This window comes from Colias eurytheme, chromosome 7, assembly GCF_061535395.1.
Source record: "Colias eurytheme isolate Ceu_HAF_F1 chromosome 7, ilColEury1 Martin Lab GWU primary, whole genome shotgun sequence".
NCBI classification, from domain to species: domain Eukaryota; kingdom Metazoa; phylum Arthropoda; class Insecta; order Lepidoptera; family Pieridae; genus Colias; species Colias eurytheme.
Window position 1 is genome coordinate 4,754,186 of NC_142986.1, and position 18,967 is coordinate 4,773,152.

Genomic DNA, 18,967 nt, shown 5'->3' on the forward strand with positions numbered 1-18,967 from the left:
CATTCAATATACAAAATCCTCATTTTTTTGAAGTGGATCATAAAGATTGGAATACTTGCAGCATTTTCATACATTTATAAGCATGAATATTCGTTAACTATAAATATTAATGATGGATACAGTTTTAAGTTTATCGTATACCTAGATAAAAAACGATAGGGACGCGACGGACGCGGACGTACCGTAGTATTACTACTCATGTGGTTGGGGATATTGTACAACGCTACGTGTTGCGCAGACCGAAGCCAAAATGTCGAAAGAAAGTGAACGCGATCGTGAAGCAGCAGTCAGTTAGTCAGTATAGAAAACGTTGCCGCCGATACCCGTTCACAGCGACCTTTAGCGCGGCATGTCATTTAATTATTTACGCGGGTTTTGCATTTTAAATATGGAATAACGCGTCCATAGACAATTTTGTTTTTCAAAATGGATTTATATTCAGAGGCTAGCAGTGGTGCGAGGGTACTAACTGCGAGGCATATTAGTGTGGATGTTCGGCTTCCAGACACAAACAATGCGATAAATACAACTTTGTTGTGCCACAGTTATAGTCTAGCACCTGATATCGGAACCTATATTGCAGGTAACGTATTATAATTTTAATAAAACAATCCTTTCAAACTTTGATACGTTTAAATTATCTCAGAATTACATCAAACAGAACTTAAATCCTTGTATGTAAAACAAACTTCTAATCTCTAAAAGAGTTCATTTTGAAAGTAGGTAGGTAACTTTGGGATTTTTGTTTACGACGACTACATTATCTGTAGAAAGTTGCTGTTGCTTATCTGTATCAAGACTAAAGAAAAAAATCGTTACTTATTTTAAATACTCGTACGTAAACCCGGTTATTTGATAGATTCATTTTGTTTCTATTTAAAATTTAAATATATATGAATTTAATATTAGGTAATATAAAAGATCTGAAAGATGTTAACTATGTAGGTAGTATACTAAATAGTAAATATTAATAATTATATATTAAATGTAGAAAACAAGCTAGAGCAATTATAGCCGGTGTGTTTTCTTATTAATTTTTTTTACAAAAGTTTTAATTATATTTGATATGTAGGTATGTTGTTTGTAGTATACATTTTTAATGAGGTTTTTTTTCATAATAATATGCCAATGTCTACATGAATAGTATAATATATTGTTAATTATAATTGTAATCGAACAAATCGTACACTCGTATATTAACATAGTTACCGAAAAAACATACAATAGTAGAAGCCGCGTAAAAATAAGCCTTTGTACTAATCTCACGTGAGATTAGGGGATGGGTTAAATAAAATCTCACGAGGGGAGTGTGGGGTTGGAAAGAGTAAAAAATATATATATATATTTTTTTTACTTTATATATAAAGAGGGGGATAGAGATCTCTATGATGTCTTTACGAATTAAATTTATTGTTTCTTTAAAATATGATTAATCGCCCACACAAATTACATTTCAAAAGTTCCTTTATCCGTGGTAACTCGAATAATTTAATACACAGGCACAGAATAATTTTCACAAGCCTTTATAATATTGTTCTAAATGTAACTAACCCATAATTTACAGAACACTGAACATTTAGTAATTAGTAGGCGTACTTAGAAGTATCCTATTGCAAGAATTCACTTACCTTCTTACGAGTGTATCGTGAAACTTGTAAGGTAAGTAGGTACTTGAAATCGATACGTAGCATTTTGATAAAATATTACATACAATACTATGTAGTTTTCTTCCTTCCTGGATTGGCGAGCTTTACTCGGTATAGGTATCTGTTATGCTATATTTCGCGGTACAACGGTTAAAGCTTAAAAAAAATATGTGTAGAGTTTTACGTAAAGCCGATTGTTTTACCCACATTATGATTTTATTATTCTTCCTACCAGGATTAGCGAGCTTTACTCGGTATAGGTATCTATAATAGTTCTGTATTTCGCGGTAGAACGGTTAAGCTTAAAAAATCATGAGTAGAGTTTTAGGTAGAGCCGATTGTTTTACCCACATTATGGATTTATTATTCTTCCTACCTGGATTAGCGAGCTTTACTCGGTAGGTATATGTACCTATCTATATTTCGCGTATAACGGTTTAAAATAATTACGTGTAGAGTTTTATGTAGAGCCGATTTTATTACCCACATTATAGATTTTAACTATATCGCCTTTACCATATTTGAAAATGCCATAACCTGTTATAAGGATGTTAAAAACAAGCAATCATAGTCATAGGTACTATTATATATTCTGTGGTCATAGTTTTATATAAAAGTCAGAACCGAGAGGGAAACAGCGAAGTTTCTACAAACGCAAAGTAGATTAAAGCTTATAAAAATAACTGCGTTAAAAACAACCAACTTCAAAAACGGAAAAGTAATAAATAAAAAGATTTGATATTATTAATTACTACATATTATTTAGATGTGCTATTTACTAAAAAGGTTTGAAGTCGGTGAATCTTTTTATTTATTACTTTTCCGTTTTTGAAGTCGTTTGTTTTTAACGCAGTTATTTTTATTTAAAACTTTTTAGTGTATTTTTCAACATGAATCAAACGAGCCCAATCTCGATAAAATTGAGTCAGTATATTACTGAGTTCCTATGGCCACCTTCCGATTCCATCATCAAATCAGCTCTATGTCATGATAATGTTTCATCGCTATCCAATTTACATACGTATACAAAATTTCAGCTCAATCGGTTACCGGGAAGTGAATCAAAGTTACTTGCTACATTTCAATTAAGTCATCGAGTACAGACAAAAATGCTCATAAAATAAAAACTACTGGGCCTATCCGAATAAAATTTTTATGGGACCAATTCGACACCATCTCGCATCGAACAAAAAAAGAATCACGTAAATCGGTTAAGAAACCTCGGAGTAATCGGTGTACATACATAAAAAAAAATATACCGGCCGAATTGATAACCTCCTCCTTTTTTTTGAAGTCGGTTAAATAGGGTACCTACGTCTATATCATGAAGCTATAAAATAATAAAATATCAACAAAAAAATGTCTTATAAATACGATACGCAATATACATAGGTATATGTTTAATAAAATTCAGCGAAATTACTATGTTAATATATTTCACATCTTATGAACTATTACTTAAGTAAATATTTAATTAAAATAAACGAACTTGCTTATTCGTTTGTTTAAAAGATCGAAAAAAAGATGTCCTCGTGAATATATTGGGTATTGACCCTAGTTTCCTGCTTATGTACTTACAGGTCACTTAAAGGTCATAAGTTCGCATCCATACTCGTAAGTGTGAAATTTTTCGCATATTATACGAGGAAATAATTTAAAATGAAATTTTCAATTTCCTGTTGACGAGAACATTGTACTGTAAACTTTAAAAAAAATTGCCGATTTTAATATTAAATGGTATAATATTTATTTGATTTATAATTTTATATAATATATTCCTATTCAGACATAATTGCTTAAAATATTGATTTAAGTAGTTCAATAATTTAAAATTTAATAAATATGATTAATAAGTAAGCTACAAGGACGATGGTTTAATTTTAAAATATAATTTCCATAATCAAAGAGCGTTCAATATTAAATCAATTATTTAATATTGATGATGGTACATAATATTTGCGTTTGAAGCTGTATTATAAAAAGTTGACGAACAAATTACGTAAAGCAAACAATCACGGCAAGATAATTCCTATAATATCGCTGTGAGAAACTAATTGTGTAATTAATGAGGTAAACTTTGTTTTGCCACGAAATAAGAGGGTCATGGTCGAAGGGCTGGGTGAAAGGTAGTGTCCATTCAGTCTCACTTTGTGGTTAAGATATTCAAGATTAATCTACGTGTTTCTACCTTGAAATACGATAATTTTGCAAAGAGGATTAATCATCATTATAGTGAAGGTTCATCATATCAATTTTGGCAACAGACAGTAAATACAAATTAACCGTTTCTTGGAGTTATACTCAGTGCCGATTTATAGCCCATTAGGAATGTTCCTATTCATATCTTATGATTAACGATGGCGATGTCCATTTTGTATGATAATAATTTCTCAACAAAATAGGTCTTTTGCCCGGATTACGGCCAATCCGGGCAATCTCGTTATAGAGCAGTCAACTCGTATGCACATAAATATACTCTCTAATAACTAATCCATCTGCCTTTTTTTCGGTTTTGTTGACAGTAAATCTTCAGACGTATGAGCAATGGAGGTAATTACTAAATGGCACTGATCTTCAGATTGTACAATTAACCTTTCGTGCAATCAATGTATGGCGGCCTTCTTTGTTAATATATTTTAGTAATTGCACAGATTTTATAGGTTTACCTATATTATCAGTGGGTTGGCATTTAACTTAGGGCAAATCTTCGTTCTTCTTCAAACCGTACCATAATTTTTCCCTCTACAGATTACAATAAAAAATCTTTTCTATAAATAATAGGTGACCGACATTCCTGGGATGGAGAGGTTCTACTCCAATTTCTAAAATGGAAAGGGCGTCAATTTCCTATCAAACACAAACCCATGGAGTTATAGAGCAATAACGCCAAAAACATCAATACACTTGAAAACCTCCTCCATTTTTGGGAATGTCGGTTGACAAATTTAGTTGTGTGGTTGTGACTTAAAATCCATACTTAATATTATAAATGCGAAAGGAACTCTGTCTGTCTGTCTGTTACTCAATCACGCCTAAACTACCGAACCAATTTGCATGAAATTTGGTATGGAGATATTTTCATACCCGAGAAAGGACATAAGCTACCTTTTATTGCGAAATATGTACCACTGGCTAAGCCGGGGCGGACCACTAGTATTACATATAGGTAATTTAAATGCTAGAAATACGCATTTCACTGTCTGTTATTAAATGAACCCTTTGTCCACAGCCCTCAACACATATGCATGGGTGCTATTTATCTGCGGTCTGTTCATCCTACTAGCTCTATGTATATTGTATATAATAACGCTCCGATCGGCGCTAAGGCACTGGAGCGAAACGAAATTGAGTGTGGGAGTAATACTCGGAATATATCCTGTAAGTACATACTTTTTTATTTATAGAACGTATTAATTTTTCCTAGAGCTCTACATAATATGTAGTCGTGCTTGTCTGAAGTCACTGACGTTTATTGAGAGATCGACAGACAAACATTTAAATATTCGTAATTCCATTTATATTTTAGGAAAAATTTGTGCAGTTTTTAACGTTTGGATGCACTTTTCAATTATTATAGAGTTAAAATTGTTTGTTATCTTTAGGTAATCGTCTCGCTCCGCCAAACGCTGCATAGGCATTGCATTGAATACGATTTGCGACGATAATTCACTTTAAAATCTTTAGCGTATTTTCGACAAAATTATTCCTAATTTTCAAGGATTAATTGAACTACAAATACATGAAACAAAATGCCTTTATTCCGTGATCAAAAACATTAAAGGTTCATTCTCAACAATACTTTTTATAAACCATCACCATCACGCACATTCTTTCAGGTTATCTTTTTGTAATTTGGTCATGCAAATTTTTAAATAATATGGGATTGTTTATGTTTAAAGCTTATATCCATGGCACATTGCCATCCTAAAAATAAGTGTACCTATAGTTATCAGCGTTGCATAATCTATAAACGAACATATATACAACAGAGAGAACATGTATTATTGATTTCAACAAAAAAATCTTGTTTGTATTGATAAGATTAGCACTGTAATAGATACCAATACGGTGTCACAATTTTTGTTAAACACTGATATGAATATAATTTGATAGGTCAAACTTTAATCTGCTTTCGGTGAAACTTGGGGTTCCACCAACCTTCAGATTGCTTTATAAAATGATATGACTCATGATTAAACATAAACATAATATTTGATATTTAGTTTTATAGCGTTCAAAAGCTTCATCAATCAGAGTTTTTTTTACCGTGGGTTCGAACGTTTGTGAAATTCTACGGTTCCAAATGGGACATGTGGCAACTACAGTTGAGAATAGAGTCAAGTCATCGGAATACCATTGTTCATAGATTATAATATTTCCAAATTTATCCAAAAAGATACAAACGAAAATCGATAGTACCGTACACTTATCGTGATTATTAATGAACGAAATGGTAGAATAAGTGGTACGTAACAAATTACGTAGGTCTGTGACCACGCATCGTCATCTTTTGTTACATCATGCTGCATGTGCGAACAATGCAGGTGGTGGAAGGTTTGTATCGATGTCATTACATTCACAGTCAAGATAATTGACTGTCACTGTGGTAATACTTAAGTGTACTTAATTTGCGAATGTTGTTCCATTTTTGCTTCGGATATTACTTCATCAACGGCCCAAAAAGTTAAGATGAAACATCGCGTATAGAGCACGTTTTATTTTATTATAGAACGTTTCTTATACCATTGAGAGGAGGTTGCTTTTCCTACCAATTATAGATTCGGTATAGGTATACTACACATACGTAGTTACACATAAAGAAGCTTAAAGATTTTATTGTTTAATCAATTTACTTGTACAATATTATTACTATAGGTAGATAATTACTCATTTTATCTATAAAAACTGTAATTACAGTTATTGCTTACATTCCTACCTATTTCCTCTGTACCTACATTGATTGAAACCATTATCCACATTGTGTCCATTATTAATAATTATAGCTCTACATAATTCTTGTCATTGATTAAGATCTTTGTTTTGATTACTATTATGAGTAATAACGTAATAAACATATATAATATATTTTATTTTTATTTTAATGAGTAGTTTGGTCCGATAAAAGAATATATACAAACAATGAGGGTGAAGAAACGATGCATTTAAACTTTAAAGGATTACAACGGGGTCACGTTAGGACACACGAACCAGTATTATAAAGCCAGTGTTGCATAAACGATGGTTTCATAATATTATACTGCTGTTTTACGCTACTTGTGCGGGAAACCGTTAGTAGTATAGATTACTATGAATGCAACTCTCTCTTTTACGTTATGTAACTTTTAAACGCAGATAAATCTGTAATAAGATTAATCAGGAAATTAGTATGGTTGTGTACTGAGTAAATACTGAATTAACAGCTTAAACGGTTCGAGGGAAAGGAAAAATCTAAGTTAGTAAATACTTTAGATTTTTAATCCCAATATTAATAATTATTTTTATTCCCTGTGTACCCTTAAATTAATGTACGTATGTGTCCCGCTGAACACCAAAACAGTTACACTGAATCATTTATACGGACCGATATCATATTGATGAATTATATAAGCTTATTACAATTAGTATTAAAAAAGTGACATAGTATTTGTAGCGAGAACTAAATTATAGGGTGTGATAAATACAGGGTTGAAAATCGTAAAGAATTGCTGTCGCTCGATGGCGTGTGGTTAGCGACTGGAAAATTAAATATATCAGTAATAATAAACGCACATCAAGTTGCTATTTCAAGCTCTAATCAATAATATTATGTTCTCCCAGTCTAGTCGATTTTATATTCCGAGTATCATGATTCATAGCTGAAATAAATTTTACGTAATAGCATGGACTAATAGAATCTAAAGGTAATAGTAAGTTCTATATGAATAAAAGTTCAAGTTAAAAATTGTGATTTATTACATCACTCTATATTTACATGACTTGTAGGTGACTATTTGATACATTTTCTAAATTAGTTTTGAATAATATAAGTTATTATAACTAAATGTAATTTAATTGGTAATTGGTACCAATCTATAGTAAGTACGTAACGATTATTTAAAATTAAGATACATCAAAAATTGCAATAACCAATTCACACTCTGAAACTTCAAAACCTCGATTGTAACTTGCTCTTCTAATTAACTTGTGTTAATGAATGCAAAATACATCATTCACATACCTAAATTGCGGTCGTAACATAGAGTACTTAAAGAAAAAACTAGGTTTATAGTGAAGAACCGCTATTTTAGTGTTTACTGTTTATAGTGCGTTTCATTCCAAAGACTAATATGTATTCCAAGACCGTAAGGTTTTCGCACGATATGCCCTTGCCCACGTTATTTCTACTAATAAAAGCGGTCACTGCATCGATTTACTATACATACGATATTATCAAATTATAATTCGCCGCATAGTTTATGGTTTCAATAAGAAACATAACGTTTGAAATCATCACAATGTCATTATTATGATATAATGCAGCATATTAAAAAAAGTGGACAGCAAGCAGATAGAAGCTCACAATTCGGTACAATAAAAATAATAATTGATGGTACACTTTCTTAATTTGCAACTGTAGAATAAACAGAGAAGCTATTGGAGTTCGACTCTTTCATCTTATAGCAGTCTTTGGAGACACTAGAATAAGTTCATAAAATGCTCAGGATCGTAAGAATAACAAAGAATGTCATTTTTAACATTTTCAGATAGTCGGTGCTATGGGTTTCGTCGCAATAATCGTCCCTCGAGCTCGAATCATTACGGAGGCGGTTGCACAAGAAGCTGTGATGATAGCTATGTACCATATCTACTTTATGATTATGGCTGAGTGCGGTGGCACCAATCAACTAGTCAGGTATATATTGCGTATTCGCGAATTTACCGTAATAATGCATGTCGTTATGTATGTTAGAATCGTCATTCATTTCATCATCAATCTTTCATCATTTTTTTTTATAATTAGACCATGCGGTCCATTGGCAATTTAAATTTGGTCTAAATCAACTTTAGACATTTTAGTTTTTTGTTCAATTCAATACTTAATATTATGACTAGCCAGGTGAAAAAGGTTGGTCTCCACTTTCAAATGAAATTCTATAAATGTTATAGAAATATTAAAATTATTTCACTAAATAGGTATTAATTGATGTTTTTCAGACGTTCAGGAGGATCACATTTGGAAACACGTGTTCTTCCTTGTTGCTGCTGGCCCTGCTGTATTTTACCAAGGCCACAGATACAAAAGTGAGTTGTACATTTTTCCTTCACAAGTAAAACTAAAACGACTTTCTTGTAATTACAACCTAGGATACAATTTTTTTAAGTGCCGCTGCCATGTTGTTTGTTCGGGGTAAATTACACACATTTAGTTACTGAAAACTAGTACCTACGGCATTTAGTTTTACGGCTATTTGTAATTGTTTTCGATACAACGAACTCAATTACTGACGTATTATTATGTTGTAAAAAACTCAATTACAGGTGACGTTAATTGGAGTTTTCGCAAAGTTATATAAATTTATCAGCCATTGTTGCCGTTATGGTTTTATCTAATTAATTCGTCCAATTTTGGGAACATGTCAAATAAGGGTGCCGCGTGGACCTTGGTTATATAATTTTAATGGGAAGAGGCTATAAATGCGTGCTTCATTACATTAACAGCCTTTAATGGAAATTGGAGAAGTAGTTAATTGAGGAAGATAATACCTATCGCTTAAAGGGCAGTAGGAAAATTAAGGGACTTCTTAATAATTTTTATAATGTCTGAAGTGGAAAATTTATTTCTTCATTACTGAATATAAAAATAATTTAAGTAACTAAAGACATGATTCATTGTTATGTAAAACATGGTAACACTAAGGAACGAGGGACACATACTTATTTATAAATATGACGAATGTGTGTATCTGTGGTGTATCCAGTTCTTGTATTGTGTACAGTAAATTGTATTATTATTTTTCAGAAAAACTTTGACATGGTTGAGGTTACTAATCCTACAAATGCCGATAATCCAAGGCATAATATACTTCATCATTCTCATCCTGTGGGCTGAAGACTTGGTGCGTATATTACAGCAGCTTCCTCTCTATTCCCTAATATTATTCGTCCTGTAATTTATACTTGAATGACTTTTGGGGCGTGTTATACATATGTATAATGTATATTAAGTATGAAATGTTCAAAATTAAGTGCTTATTTATTCTTTTCCCATTTTGATCTACAAATCATTACTCCGTTGTCAATTTCTTTTAACTTTTTTGAAAATTAAGATAAAAATCGAATCCATTTTATTGGCCTAATCAATTACGAACATATTTTTCTCTTTCTTCATGGCAAGAAGATATTATGACTATTTGCAAAAATTACGGACTTTACTATCAGGATTTCCCAAAGCTTAAATATTTTACTAAAATATAATCCATACTTAATATTATAAACACGAAAGTAACTCTGCCCGTCTGTCTGTTACTCAATCACGCCTGTCTGTTACTCAATTACTGAACCAATTTTCATGAAATTTGGTATGGAGATATTTTGATACCCGAGAAAGGACATAGGCTACTTTTTATCCCGGGTAAATGACGCAATCCCGGAAATCCCACGGGAACGGGAACTATGCGGGTTTTTCTTTGACTGCGCGGGCGAAGCTGCGGGCGGAAAGCTAGTAGTATATATATACCTAACCAAGTACCTAACCGATAATTTCTTTTTTTACAGATGTTACAATTCAACAGTTTCGTATACATGCAGCCATTTATTGCGGCGTCTATTCTCTCTGGTATCTGGGGTATCATGATGTGTATCCGAGCGGCAGAAGCGACTGGCGCGAAACCTAGATTGCGATTCCTTGTTGTCCAACTGGTGTTAGTTATTGTTAAACTGCAGTGTGGTATCGCTAGGGTGGTGCCGGATCTGTTTAATGTGACGTGTATTATGCCGCTACACCCGTCTGTGATTGTTAATCGTAAGTGCTGGTTGATTTTTAAATGAATGATTTTTTAATTTTTTAATAATTTTTAACGTATGGGTTGGTGGTGTAAAGGGTTTAAAGTTATGTGATAAACCTAGCTACTGCTTTTTTATAGTTTATACATTTAACTCTACCAAGAATCATAAGTCAATTCAGATGCTCTTGAGTTATAAATACCTAGTGTAACTAATCCGACTTTCTTTTATTTAAATATGGATGCGTAATATTATATATTTAGAAATCTTTAATGGTTCAATGTTATTGCCGTATCTATGCATTAGCTCTTAATGATTATTGGTCTAGACTCAATTAGTAGCATCTGTTTTTAAAGGTAATAGAGATGAAGATAGAGTCAACGAATATGCAAATTTTAGAAAAAAGTAAATTGTTTGATCATTCTCACATGACACATCTTATGTCGCCGTTTTATGTTTGATCTTTTGAACCCTTTTTCATAACTTATAATGGGATCGAACTTTACTATGAACTTTCGGTTGTAGCAATCACACATTATCTAATATGCCACAATCACGTGTTACAAACTTAAACGAAACAGAGTACAAAATATGTCATAGCAATTTATCAAAAGTTGTGTTATGACTTCTTACTATTTATGTATAATATGTTCTTGTGTGTTTTTTATCAGGGAATTTATTGCATAAACTTTTAAACTACTCGAATTATAATTTCACAAAATAACGCACATTAAATATTTCTTTCAGTAATACAAAACATGTTGATGATGTTCGAAATGCTCTTGCTCTCTCTATGGGCGTGGCGACTGTACTCCTCACCTCCAGGCAAAGTCGCCGACAAGGTCCAGCAAGTTGTCGTGGCTGTACTCGACGATAGCATCAACTCTATCGATTTGAAGTGCAAGGACACAGACGAGAAACATACGACTGACATTAAACATGTCATGTAAATAGCTTATTGTATGCTTACTGTTAAGTTTATTTTAATGTTTACGTTAAGAACGCACGAAGATACCTGTATCTAATAATTTGTTTTATAATAAAACACTATAAGAAACTATAGTTTTGTTTATTTTTCACACACATTTAGATTATAATATAACATAATTTATTTATATTCTGTATATCGAATATTATTTTGTTTCGTTTTCTTTTTCATCGTCGTTACTTTGTGAGTGCTCACCCGTATCTTCTGAAGGTGTTCCAGATCGAGATTGGTCGGATCCATAAATGTTATGCAACTCTTCTAGTTTGTAATTAATTTTTACGCCTTTCGTTGCCGTTTTGTTAACTTTACTAACAAGTGACTTCGTTTGTTCTTCTAATCGTTTCAATCGTATATCTCTGGCTGCAAATCTTGCTTCGTGGTCTATTTCATTTGAGGTCGATGCTTCTGCCTGGTTATATATGCTGTTAGAGGCAACAGTTTCCTTTTGAGATACTTCATTTGATGCACATTGGTCATTTTTAGTATCAACTACAGTGACATTATCATCACATTTGTTGTTCATATTCATGTCTACATTTTCTACTGCTTGATTATGTAATTCAGTTTCAGTTACGTCAACATCTGTTTTTTCGAAAGAATTTGATTGTTGAGATTCACCATTCTGAATGCCTTTGTCGTCGTCTGAATTTTTATAAAATTTCGTATGAAGTGCGCTTAATCGTTCATTTAACTGCTGTCCTTTGTTTATGGCATTTGATATACTCGTTACAACTTCTGAGCATTCGCTTTGCAGTTTGTCCAATTTCTCATCTTTATGTTTCAAATGTTCATCCTGTTTTTTGACATTTTCCAGTATTTGTTTAAACTTATTTTCTGAGTTTTCTATAAGATCAGTATTGTTTAGAGAAGTGCCTGCGCTTGAATTAGTTTCTAGTACTCCACAAACAGATTGAACAACATCAGTTTGCAGTGAATTAACATTTTCAGTCCCCTCATCCTTATTTAAGTGCTCGTTTTCCTTATGAATTCTGTTCCCTTTTCCACTTGATGTTGGTTTATTTAGAAGATTATCGAGTGTGCTATTTATGTCATTACTAAATTTCGATAGTTTATTGGCTTTGTCCATTAGTTCAGAGCTATTTTTTTCTAAATTATTTAATTTCCTGTCCTTTTCAGCTAACCTTTCGTTTTGTTTTTTTATATTTTCCAAAATTGTAGCAGGATCAATTAAAGAAACAGATGGATGTTGTGAGTCTGATAGAGAGCTTGGTAAACATTTTTCACGTAGTTCACTATCACTAATATTACACGTGGTAGCAGCATCTGGTTTGATATCAATTTCTTTGGCTTTATCGTATTCTGTATTAGTTTCCGCGGCTGAACTTTCTTCATGACATGAGTCGATAACGATGTCGGCAGCTTCGTCTTCAGTTTCATAACAAATTTTGTCACTTTTTAGTAGATTTTCGCTACTACATGAGTCGTCAAGTATCTCTTGGTTTTCATCTTGCGTGTCGAGCGAAAGATCTGCTACATCTATCATGTCACTCACAGGATCATCTCTTTCAGCAGCTAAATTGAAATCGGCACTTGAATCGACTACAGTTTCAAATGACTTTTTAAACTTCTTCTTACATTTCAATTTTGACTCTGGAATATATTCACTTTCATCATTAGACTCTGAAGATTCATCAGTTGGTTTCTCATCGCTGTAGCCACTCTCCGCAGAATTGTTTAACGAAGTGGTATCTTTTAATTTTCTACTAGAAAATTCTGCTCTTAACTCTTTCCAATCTTTTTCAGATTGAGTATTCTTCTCTCTTGCTTGTTCGAGTTTTTCCCGACAGTATTCAAGCTCTTCTTTTAATTCATTCAAAAGTTTCCTTTTCTGTTGTAACTCATATTTAAGTATTTTTTCATGTGTATGCAGTTGATGATGATGTTTACGTAATCTACCAACAACATGCCACGTTTTGCTTAATTCAGTGGTAACTAAACAAAGTCGCCGTTCTTGTTCCTGAAGCCGAGTTTCTAAATGTGTATTAAGTTGCTTCATACGATTTACTTCCTTTATTAGGCTCAGTTTCTCAATTATCAAATCCTGTAACAACAACAGTTCAATTACATACTTAATTGGATTAAAAAATAATGTTATAAATTGTTAAAGATTCAATTTAGTGTCAGTCAATCCCTATATATTGACTGGGATATTTGTTTATGGAACTGTATAGGTTCTATTTATATACGTAGTATATTATTATTAGTCTGTGTCTATCTACGTTTTTTTTTGTATTTATATCAAATCATATAAAATTCTATGTTATCTTACTTATTTAAATTTCGATTTGAGTCTATTAGACGTTCTTTAAAATATCTGGTACATAACTAATTACTTTTTTTAAACAGTTTAACTTTTTGTTGTTGAATACAATTCAAGTATATTGGCTGAGGTCCAAGAATCATACAGAAGTTGTACCTATTTTTATGAACATGCGTCTTGCTCATAAAAGTATTTTTGTTTTCATGATGTTTTAACATTGTGACTAATTTCAACGAAATTATAAAGATAGAGTTGCATCATTAAACCGTGAAAATCACAATTATATTAAGTCCCTTGGTATAGTTATAAATATGTTTGTAATAATTACCTTTAATCTTATATAGGTTTGACTAACACTGGGCACTTGTACCTGGCCCGATTTTGTTTCAACGGTTTTGTAACATGTTGTTACTTTTTCTTCTGTTTCGTTTGCGTTTGAGTCAGATTGATGGCTGAGGAGTTCTATTAAAACTCTCCAAACTTTTGGCAGATTTTGAACTATTTCTTCTGCCCTATAATTTCCTTGCTCGCCGTTAGCTGAAATTAAAGTTTAAATATTATGTAAGGTTGTAATAAATTTTATAAATAATATTCTTTATAAATTTTGTTATGCAGTTTTATTTCGTAATTTAACATTTTCATTAATTAGCTATTCTTACCTGATTCGTCATTCGTTGTTGTTTGAAGATTGTCCTCAATAGTTTCTTTATTACTATCATCCACTTGATTGACTAATTCTAATAGCAATTTTGGCAATGCCGATGAGACTTGAGAGCCGTTTTCCTGTTCAGCCATGTGCGTTAAAATGCCATGATTCTCTTCAAGTAGTTTTACAAGCTTGTCTAGGTCTCGTTTAGTTTTGTAACCAAGTAACACTTGTGAAAAGAGCTGTAGAAAAGAAAAAAGTACAAGCATTAATTGCGTTGTTATTATTAATACTTAAAAAAAATTTCAAACAATTGCAAACCTTGTGTACAACAGCCATTTCAGATTTGATTCCATCCATTTCTTGTTTGCATGTAAATATTTCGTTATTTTTATCTTCCACGGCTTCTTCAAGTCCTACAATCTTGGACTTCATTTCTTCAAGTTCGGAATTTAGATCATTGCATCTGGAAAGCAATTTTATTTTTGTAAGTTTAAGTGAAGGTGAATCTGTAAAGGCCCTAATAATTAATAATTTTATTGTACACAATATTCACTAGATATATTATATTATTTTCTCCCGATTCAAGGCAGTAAAGAAAGGGTGAGAGACTGAACAAATATAACGGCGTTTACCTTGCATGTTCTGCTTCGTATAAGGCTTTCTGCTCATCAAGATCCCTTACGAGAGCCTGTCTTGTGACTTCTGCTAATCGTGCTCTTTCCTCATACAATCCTCTGAGGGTTCTTATATTTTGTAATTGACGTTCATATTCTTGTCTCAGGTCTGTTGATAGCATATTAGCTTCTCTATCAGCTAGGGACTGCTCTATTTCCGTCAATTTATTTTTCAACTGTAACAATAATTAAGCTCTAATGTGATTTTTTACTCATTACAAGATGGGATTGATTTCGAGTAGGTTTCGGAATGATGAAATTAAAAGTTATCGACCACCATGACTTGAAGAGGAACAAGAATAGATCCGGAAAAAAAGCGATGTAGATTCAAATATTGTTGTTTAATGTATGTACAATACTGTGTTCGAACTTCGAAACAGTAGAATATAAAAATATTCGAGTAGTAACGATTGTTAATAATTTTCTTAGTTCGTCGATTGCGCCTATTCGCTAATTTTTAATATGGATCTAGTTTAACAACATCGTAGTACATTAATTTGGCAGAATATCAAGTGCATGTGCCAAAGCTTCGATAAGCGCGGAAAACAAGTTGATAATGTTCCCGCGTCGCGAGTCGCGACGCAAGTCTCTGACCGACGAAAGCGTTTAGGGTCGTTGGCTTCACGTGCAATCGTGGAAAACATAACTTTGTTGCACTGTTTATGGAATTTGGTAATATAAAATAACACACGCAGTAAAGAAACGAAAGAATGTGGAATTCGATATTTTTAAGTTTCAAAATTCAGATACAATTTTAATACACGAATAAAATAATAGGTAGATATTAATAGAGTTTATAGCATTTAAATGGCTTTTCGGAGCATATTTTCTTTATAAATTATTTGAGGTTGGTATTTTAAACTATGAGCAAATAAAATGGCAAAAATAATTGAGAACGTAATTTGTGTAGTAACGTAGCTGTAAATTTTTGTAAATTTTTCATCATGCTATTAAATTATTAAGACAATACTTACTTCAGTCAGTTGATCTTCACGCAGGGAAATCATTGTTTTACTAACAGTTATCACCTCTTTCAATGCGTGTATTTGCTTCATTGATTCTGCATTTTGAGCGCTCAAGTCAGCCATATCCGAATATGCGGATTGTAGAGCAGCATTAGAATTTGCGAGATCGCACCTTAATCTATTATTATTAGCTTTTTGATTTTCCATTTCTTTTGTTAATTGATCTAAAGCTTCTTTGAATAGAGCGTTTTCCTCAGTCTCATGGGGAATTTCGGGAACGTCTATATTATTCCTAACAAGTAAATCACGAAAATGCCTGTTTTGTTCATAAAGTTGTAGTTTAGCTTTCCTCTCTTCTTTCAATGCATCTTCCAAAGTTTTCTTATCTGATTTGTGCCGCGCAAGTATCTCCTTTCTTTGTTCGCGCTTAATATCTAGTTGTCTTCTAAACGCTAACATTTCTTCTTCTTTCGATCTCGCTCGCGCTTCTTCATCATCGCTGACGGTATCGTGATATTGTTCGTCAGAGTTATCGCTGGTGTTAGCGTCGTCAATGTCACTTTTGCTTTCCATTGTTTCACTTTCACTCGATAAAGCTTCGCGTGAGCTTGAAGCTTGGTTAGTCGCACCACTGAGAATATTTCCCATTTTGGAACACTTTTATAAACAACGCTTGTAATTGATTAAGGTATTGACCGATATACTTTAAATAAGACAAAGGATTTCCGAGTGTTGGACCAGCATCAGTGTGAGACTGGGGTGCCCGAAATAGATTCGACGTCAGAGGGAGACGTGCGTCGACGTTCAAAGTGTAATCTCTATTACTCTGCGAATACGCCTCATCCGCGGTGAAATACTGACAATTCTTTATTTTTACCGGGATATTTCAGACGTGACGAACTATCTCTTGTGAAATGTATTGAATTTGGATCATGAAAATGACCTTGGGCTTTCATAAGTTCTGAGGATTTAGGACTTTCTGTTCTATTTTCAACCAAAATATGTATAATTAGACAGGGATGTTATTTTAATAAATAAACTAAATCAATCAGCCTTCTTCTTATATTGCATAATATTAAATAATATATTTTTACAAGTAGGTATATTATTGAGATTATATGACCAATAGAGTATTAATATAAGTTAAATAATTTAAATCCTCAAATTATCCTTTGGATATGCGCTATCCTCTAGTTTTTCTGTAGGTCTGTAGGTTTTTCTGTAGCTTGTAGGTACTTGTACTGGGCTTATGAAATATTATGCAGGTACTTGTTAAATACATATGTTGTATAGGGCAGACTGGTACAGGGAGACTTAGTGAAATGCTAATCTAGTAGTAATAAGTAGGTACACCAATGCTTACGAATATAAAATTCCTATTTTTTTTTAATTGGGAAAACCTATTACTGAGGTGAGTGAGCATGAAAAATTTGTCGCGACTGTTTCCTCTGAATCGCGCAAGTGAAATATTTTACTGTGAGGCTCTTGCCAGCCGGCCAGTGAAGTTGACTAGTCAAGGATGAAGGATTCCTCACGGATTCGCTCTTTCCGATAGAAGAATTTCATATTGCTTCCCTCTGCAACTTAAATTATTATTTTTATTCACTCACATCGCATTTCCCATTGTTGGCTTCAGTTGAGGAAAAAAGGATTAAGTAGCTGGAAAGCGGTGAGTTAAAACACGTTTCTGTAAAAGTATCAGCAGTCAATATATTTTAATCTAAGATTTTAATCTCAATACTAACTTAAGGTTTAGTTCAGAGTTTCGGACAACATATTTTATTGTTTATCCACTCAAGTGCGGGAGCCATTATGCAAAAATCGGGTCTTGTGCGGAACCGGCTCCCGGTGCCGCCGCAGTTGGGGTTTTTGGCGGTCCAATATTTTTTTAAAGTCGATTATCTCAGATTTCTTTATCTAGCACATTTGCAAGTATATATGTATATTCATAGATAATAAAATAGTCTATGCCTTGTCAAAACATGGTAACATTTAAATAAATAAAAACAACTTGTAAGTCAAAGCAAATGTACCCTTGTAATTTTTGTTACATTTTGTCTGCTAATAAAAAATTAAAACAGCTGTTCAGTGAGATTTTAATATTTATTGATCCTTTGTTACACTCTTCTTACGAGAAAATAAAAACATCATACCCTCCCATACATTTTTTTTACACATTCCTTGTTTATTTTTTTGTACAAAAAACTACCTACTCAATGTGTCATGAAAAGTGGGCCACTTAAATCATGTGGTTATGTTGTTATCTTGATTTATAGCTAGCCTGTTCTTTCCTTAACATGTCATATAAGTTAGAAAGAGGAAGGTTATTAGACCGTTTTATAAAGCGAACGCAAAACCCACGACTGTTGATCGACCGGGAGCCGGTCGCAACGCACAAGCCCCTGAATGTGGATCGACCGGCTCCCGGTCGTTCAGCACTTGAGTGGTTATTGGTGGTTTATTGTACTTTGTATCAAATTTTTCTTAAAATCTTATTTGTTGGCTCTATGGGTAGATTCATTATACAGATTACAGCGTAGGATTACAGACTAGAAAGTATAGAGTATAGAGTACTGACATTACTGCGTACGTCAAAAACGTCAATACATTTGTTACAAAATCGCGTCCCAAGTAAAATCAAGTTTAAAAAATCCGATGTAAATTAAAATATAAAATACAATAAGTGTATTCATTTTTCTCATTTCTCACACTCAATTTTTAATAATTCACGACTGAAATATTGTAGACGAAGTAAATATATGATACACTATTCGATTTTAAT

At 32.7% G+C, this 18,967-nt stretch overlaps 2 protein-coding genes across 2 annotated transcripts; one reads left to right on the forward strand and one right to left on the reverse strand.

Moving 5' to 3' along the window:
- The first annotated feature begins 200 nt into the window (after window positions 1-200).
- Window positions 201-11,584, forward strand: LOC149907006 (organic solute transporter alpha-like protein). Its single transcript, XM_090104062.1, has 7 exons — window positions 201-583; window positions 4,876-5,024; window positions 8,390-8,538; window positions 8,841-8,927; window positions 9,646-9,742; window positions 10,401-10,647; window positions 11,376-11,584. Exons 1-7 carry the CDS (start codon window positions 427-429, stop codon window positions 11,576-11,578), a joined length of 1,089 nt encoding a protein of 362 aa, XP_089960188.1. The 5' UTR covers window positions 201-426; the 3' UTR covers window positions 11,579-11,584.
- Window positions 11,585-11,600: 16 nt separating this feature from the next.
- On the reverse strand, window positions 11,601-17,214 carry LOC149907007 (uncharacterized). The gene is made up of 6 exons (XM_090104063.1): window positions 16,195-17,214; window positions 15,179-15,396; window positions 14,865-15,009; window positions 14,557-14,785; window positions 14,226-14,434; window positions 11,601-13,678 (listed from the first exon to the last, which is right to left on the reverse strand). Exons 1-6 carry the CDS (start codon window positions 16,831-16,833, stop codon window positions 11,762-11,764), a joined length of 3,357 nt encoding a protein of 1,118 aa, XP_089960189.1. The 5' UTR covers window positions 16,834-17,214; the 3' UTR covers window positions 11,601-11,761.
- Window positions 17,215-18,967: the final 1,753 nt, after the last annotated feature.

Bases quoted from the DNA above. Each gene is read 5' to 3' on its own strand.
- LOC149907006 (XM_090104062.1), top strand. From the start codon at position 427: ATGGATTTATATTCAGAGGCTAGCAGTGGTGCGAGGGTACTAACTGCG. The intron at 5,025-8,389 runs GTAAGTACATAC...TAACATTTTCAG, and splicing joins TAATACTCGGAATATATCCT to ATAGTCGGTGCTATGGGTTT. The intron at 10,648-11,375 runs GTAAGTGCTGGT...TATTTCTTTCAG, and splicing joins CCCGTCTGTGATTGTTAATC to TAATACAAAACATGTTGATG.
- LOC149907007 (XM_090104063.1), bottom strand. From the start codon at position 16,833: ATGGGAAATATTCTCAGTGGTGCGACTAACCAAGCTTCAAGCTCACGC. The intron at 15,397-16,194 runs GTAAGTATTGTC...TTATTGTTACAG, and splicing joins GTGAAGATCAACTGACTGAA to TTGAAAAATAAATTGACGGA. The intron at 14,786-14,864 runs GTTTGCAATTGT...TCTTTTCTACAG, and splicing joins AAATGGCTGTTGTACACAAG to CTCTTTTCACAAGTGTTACT.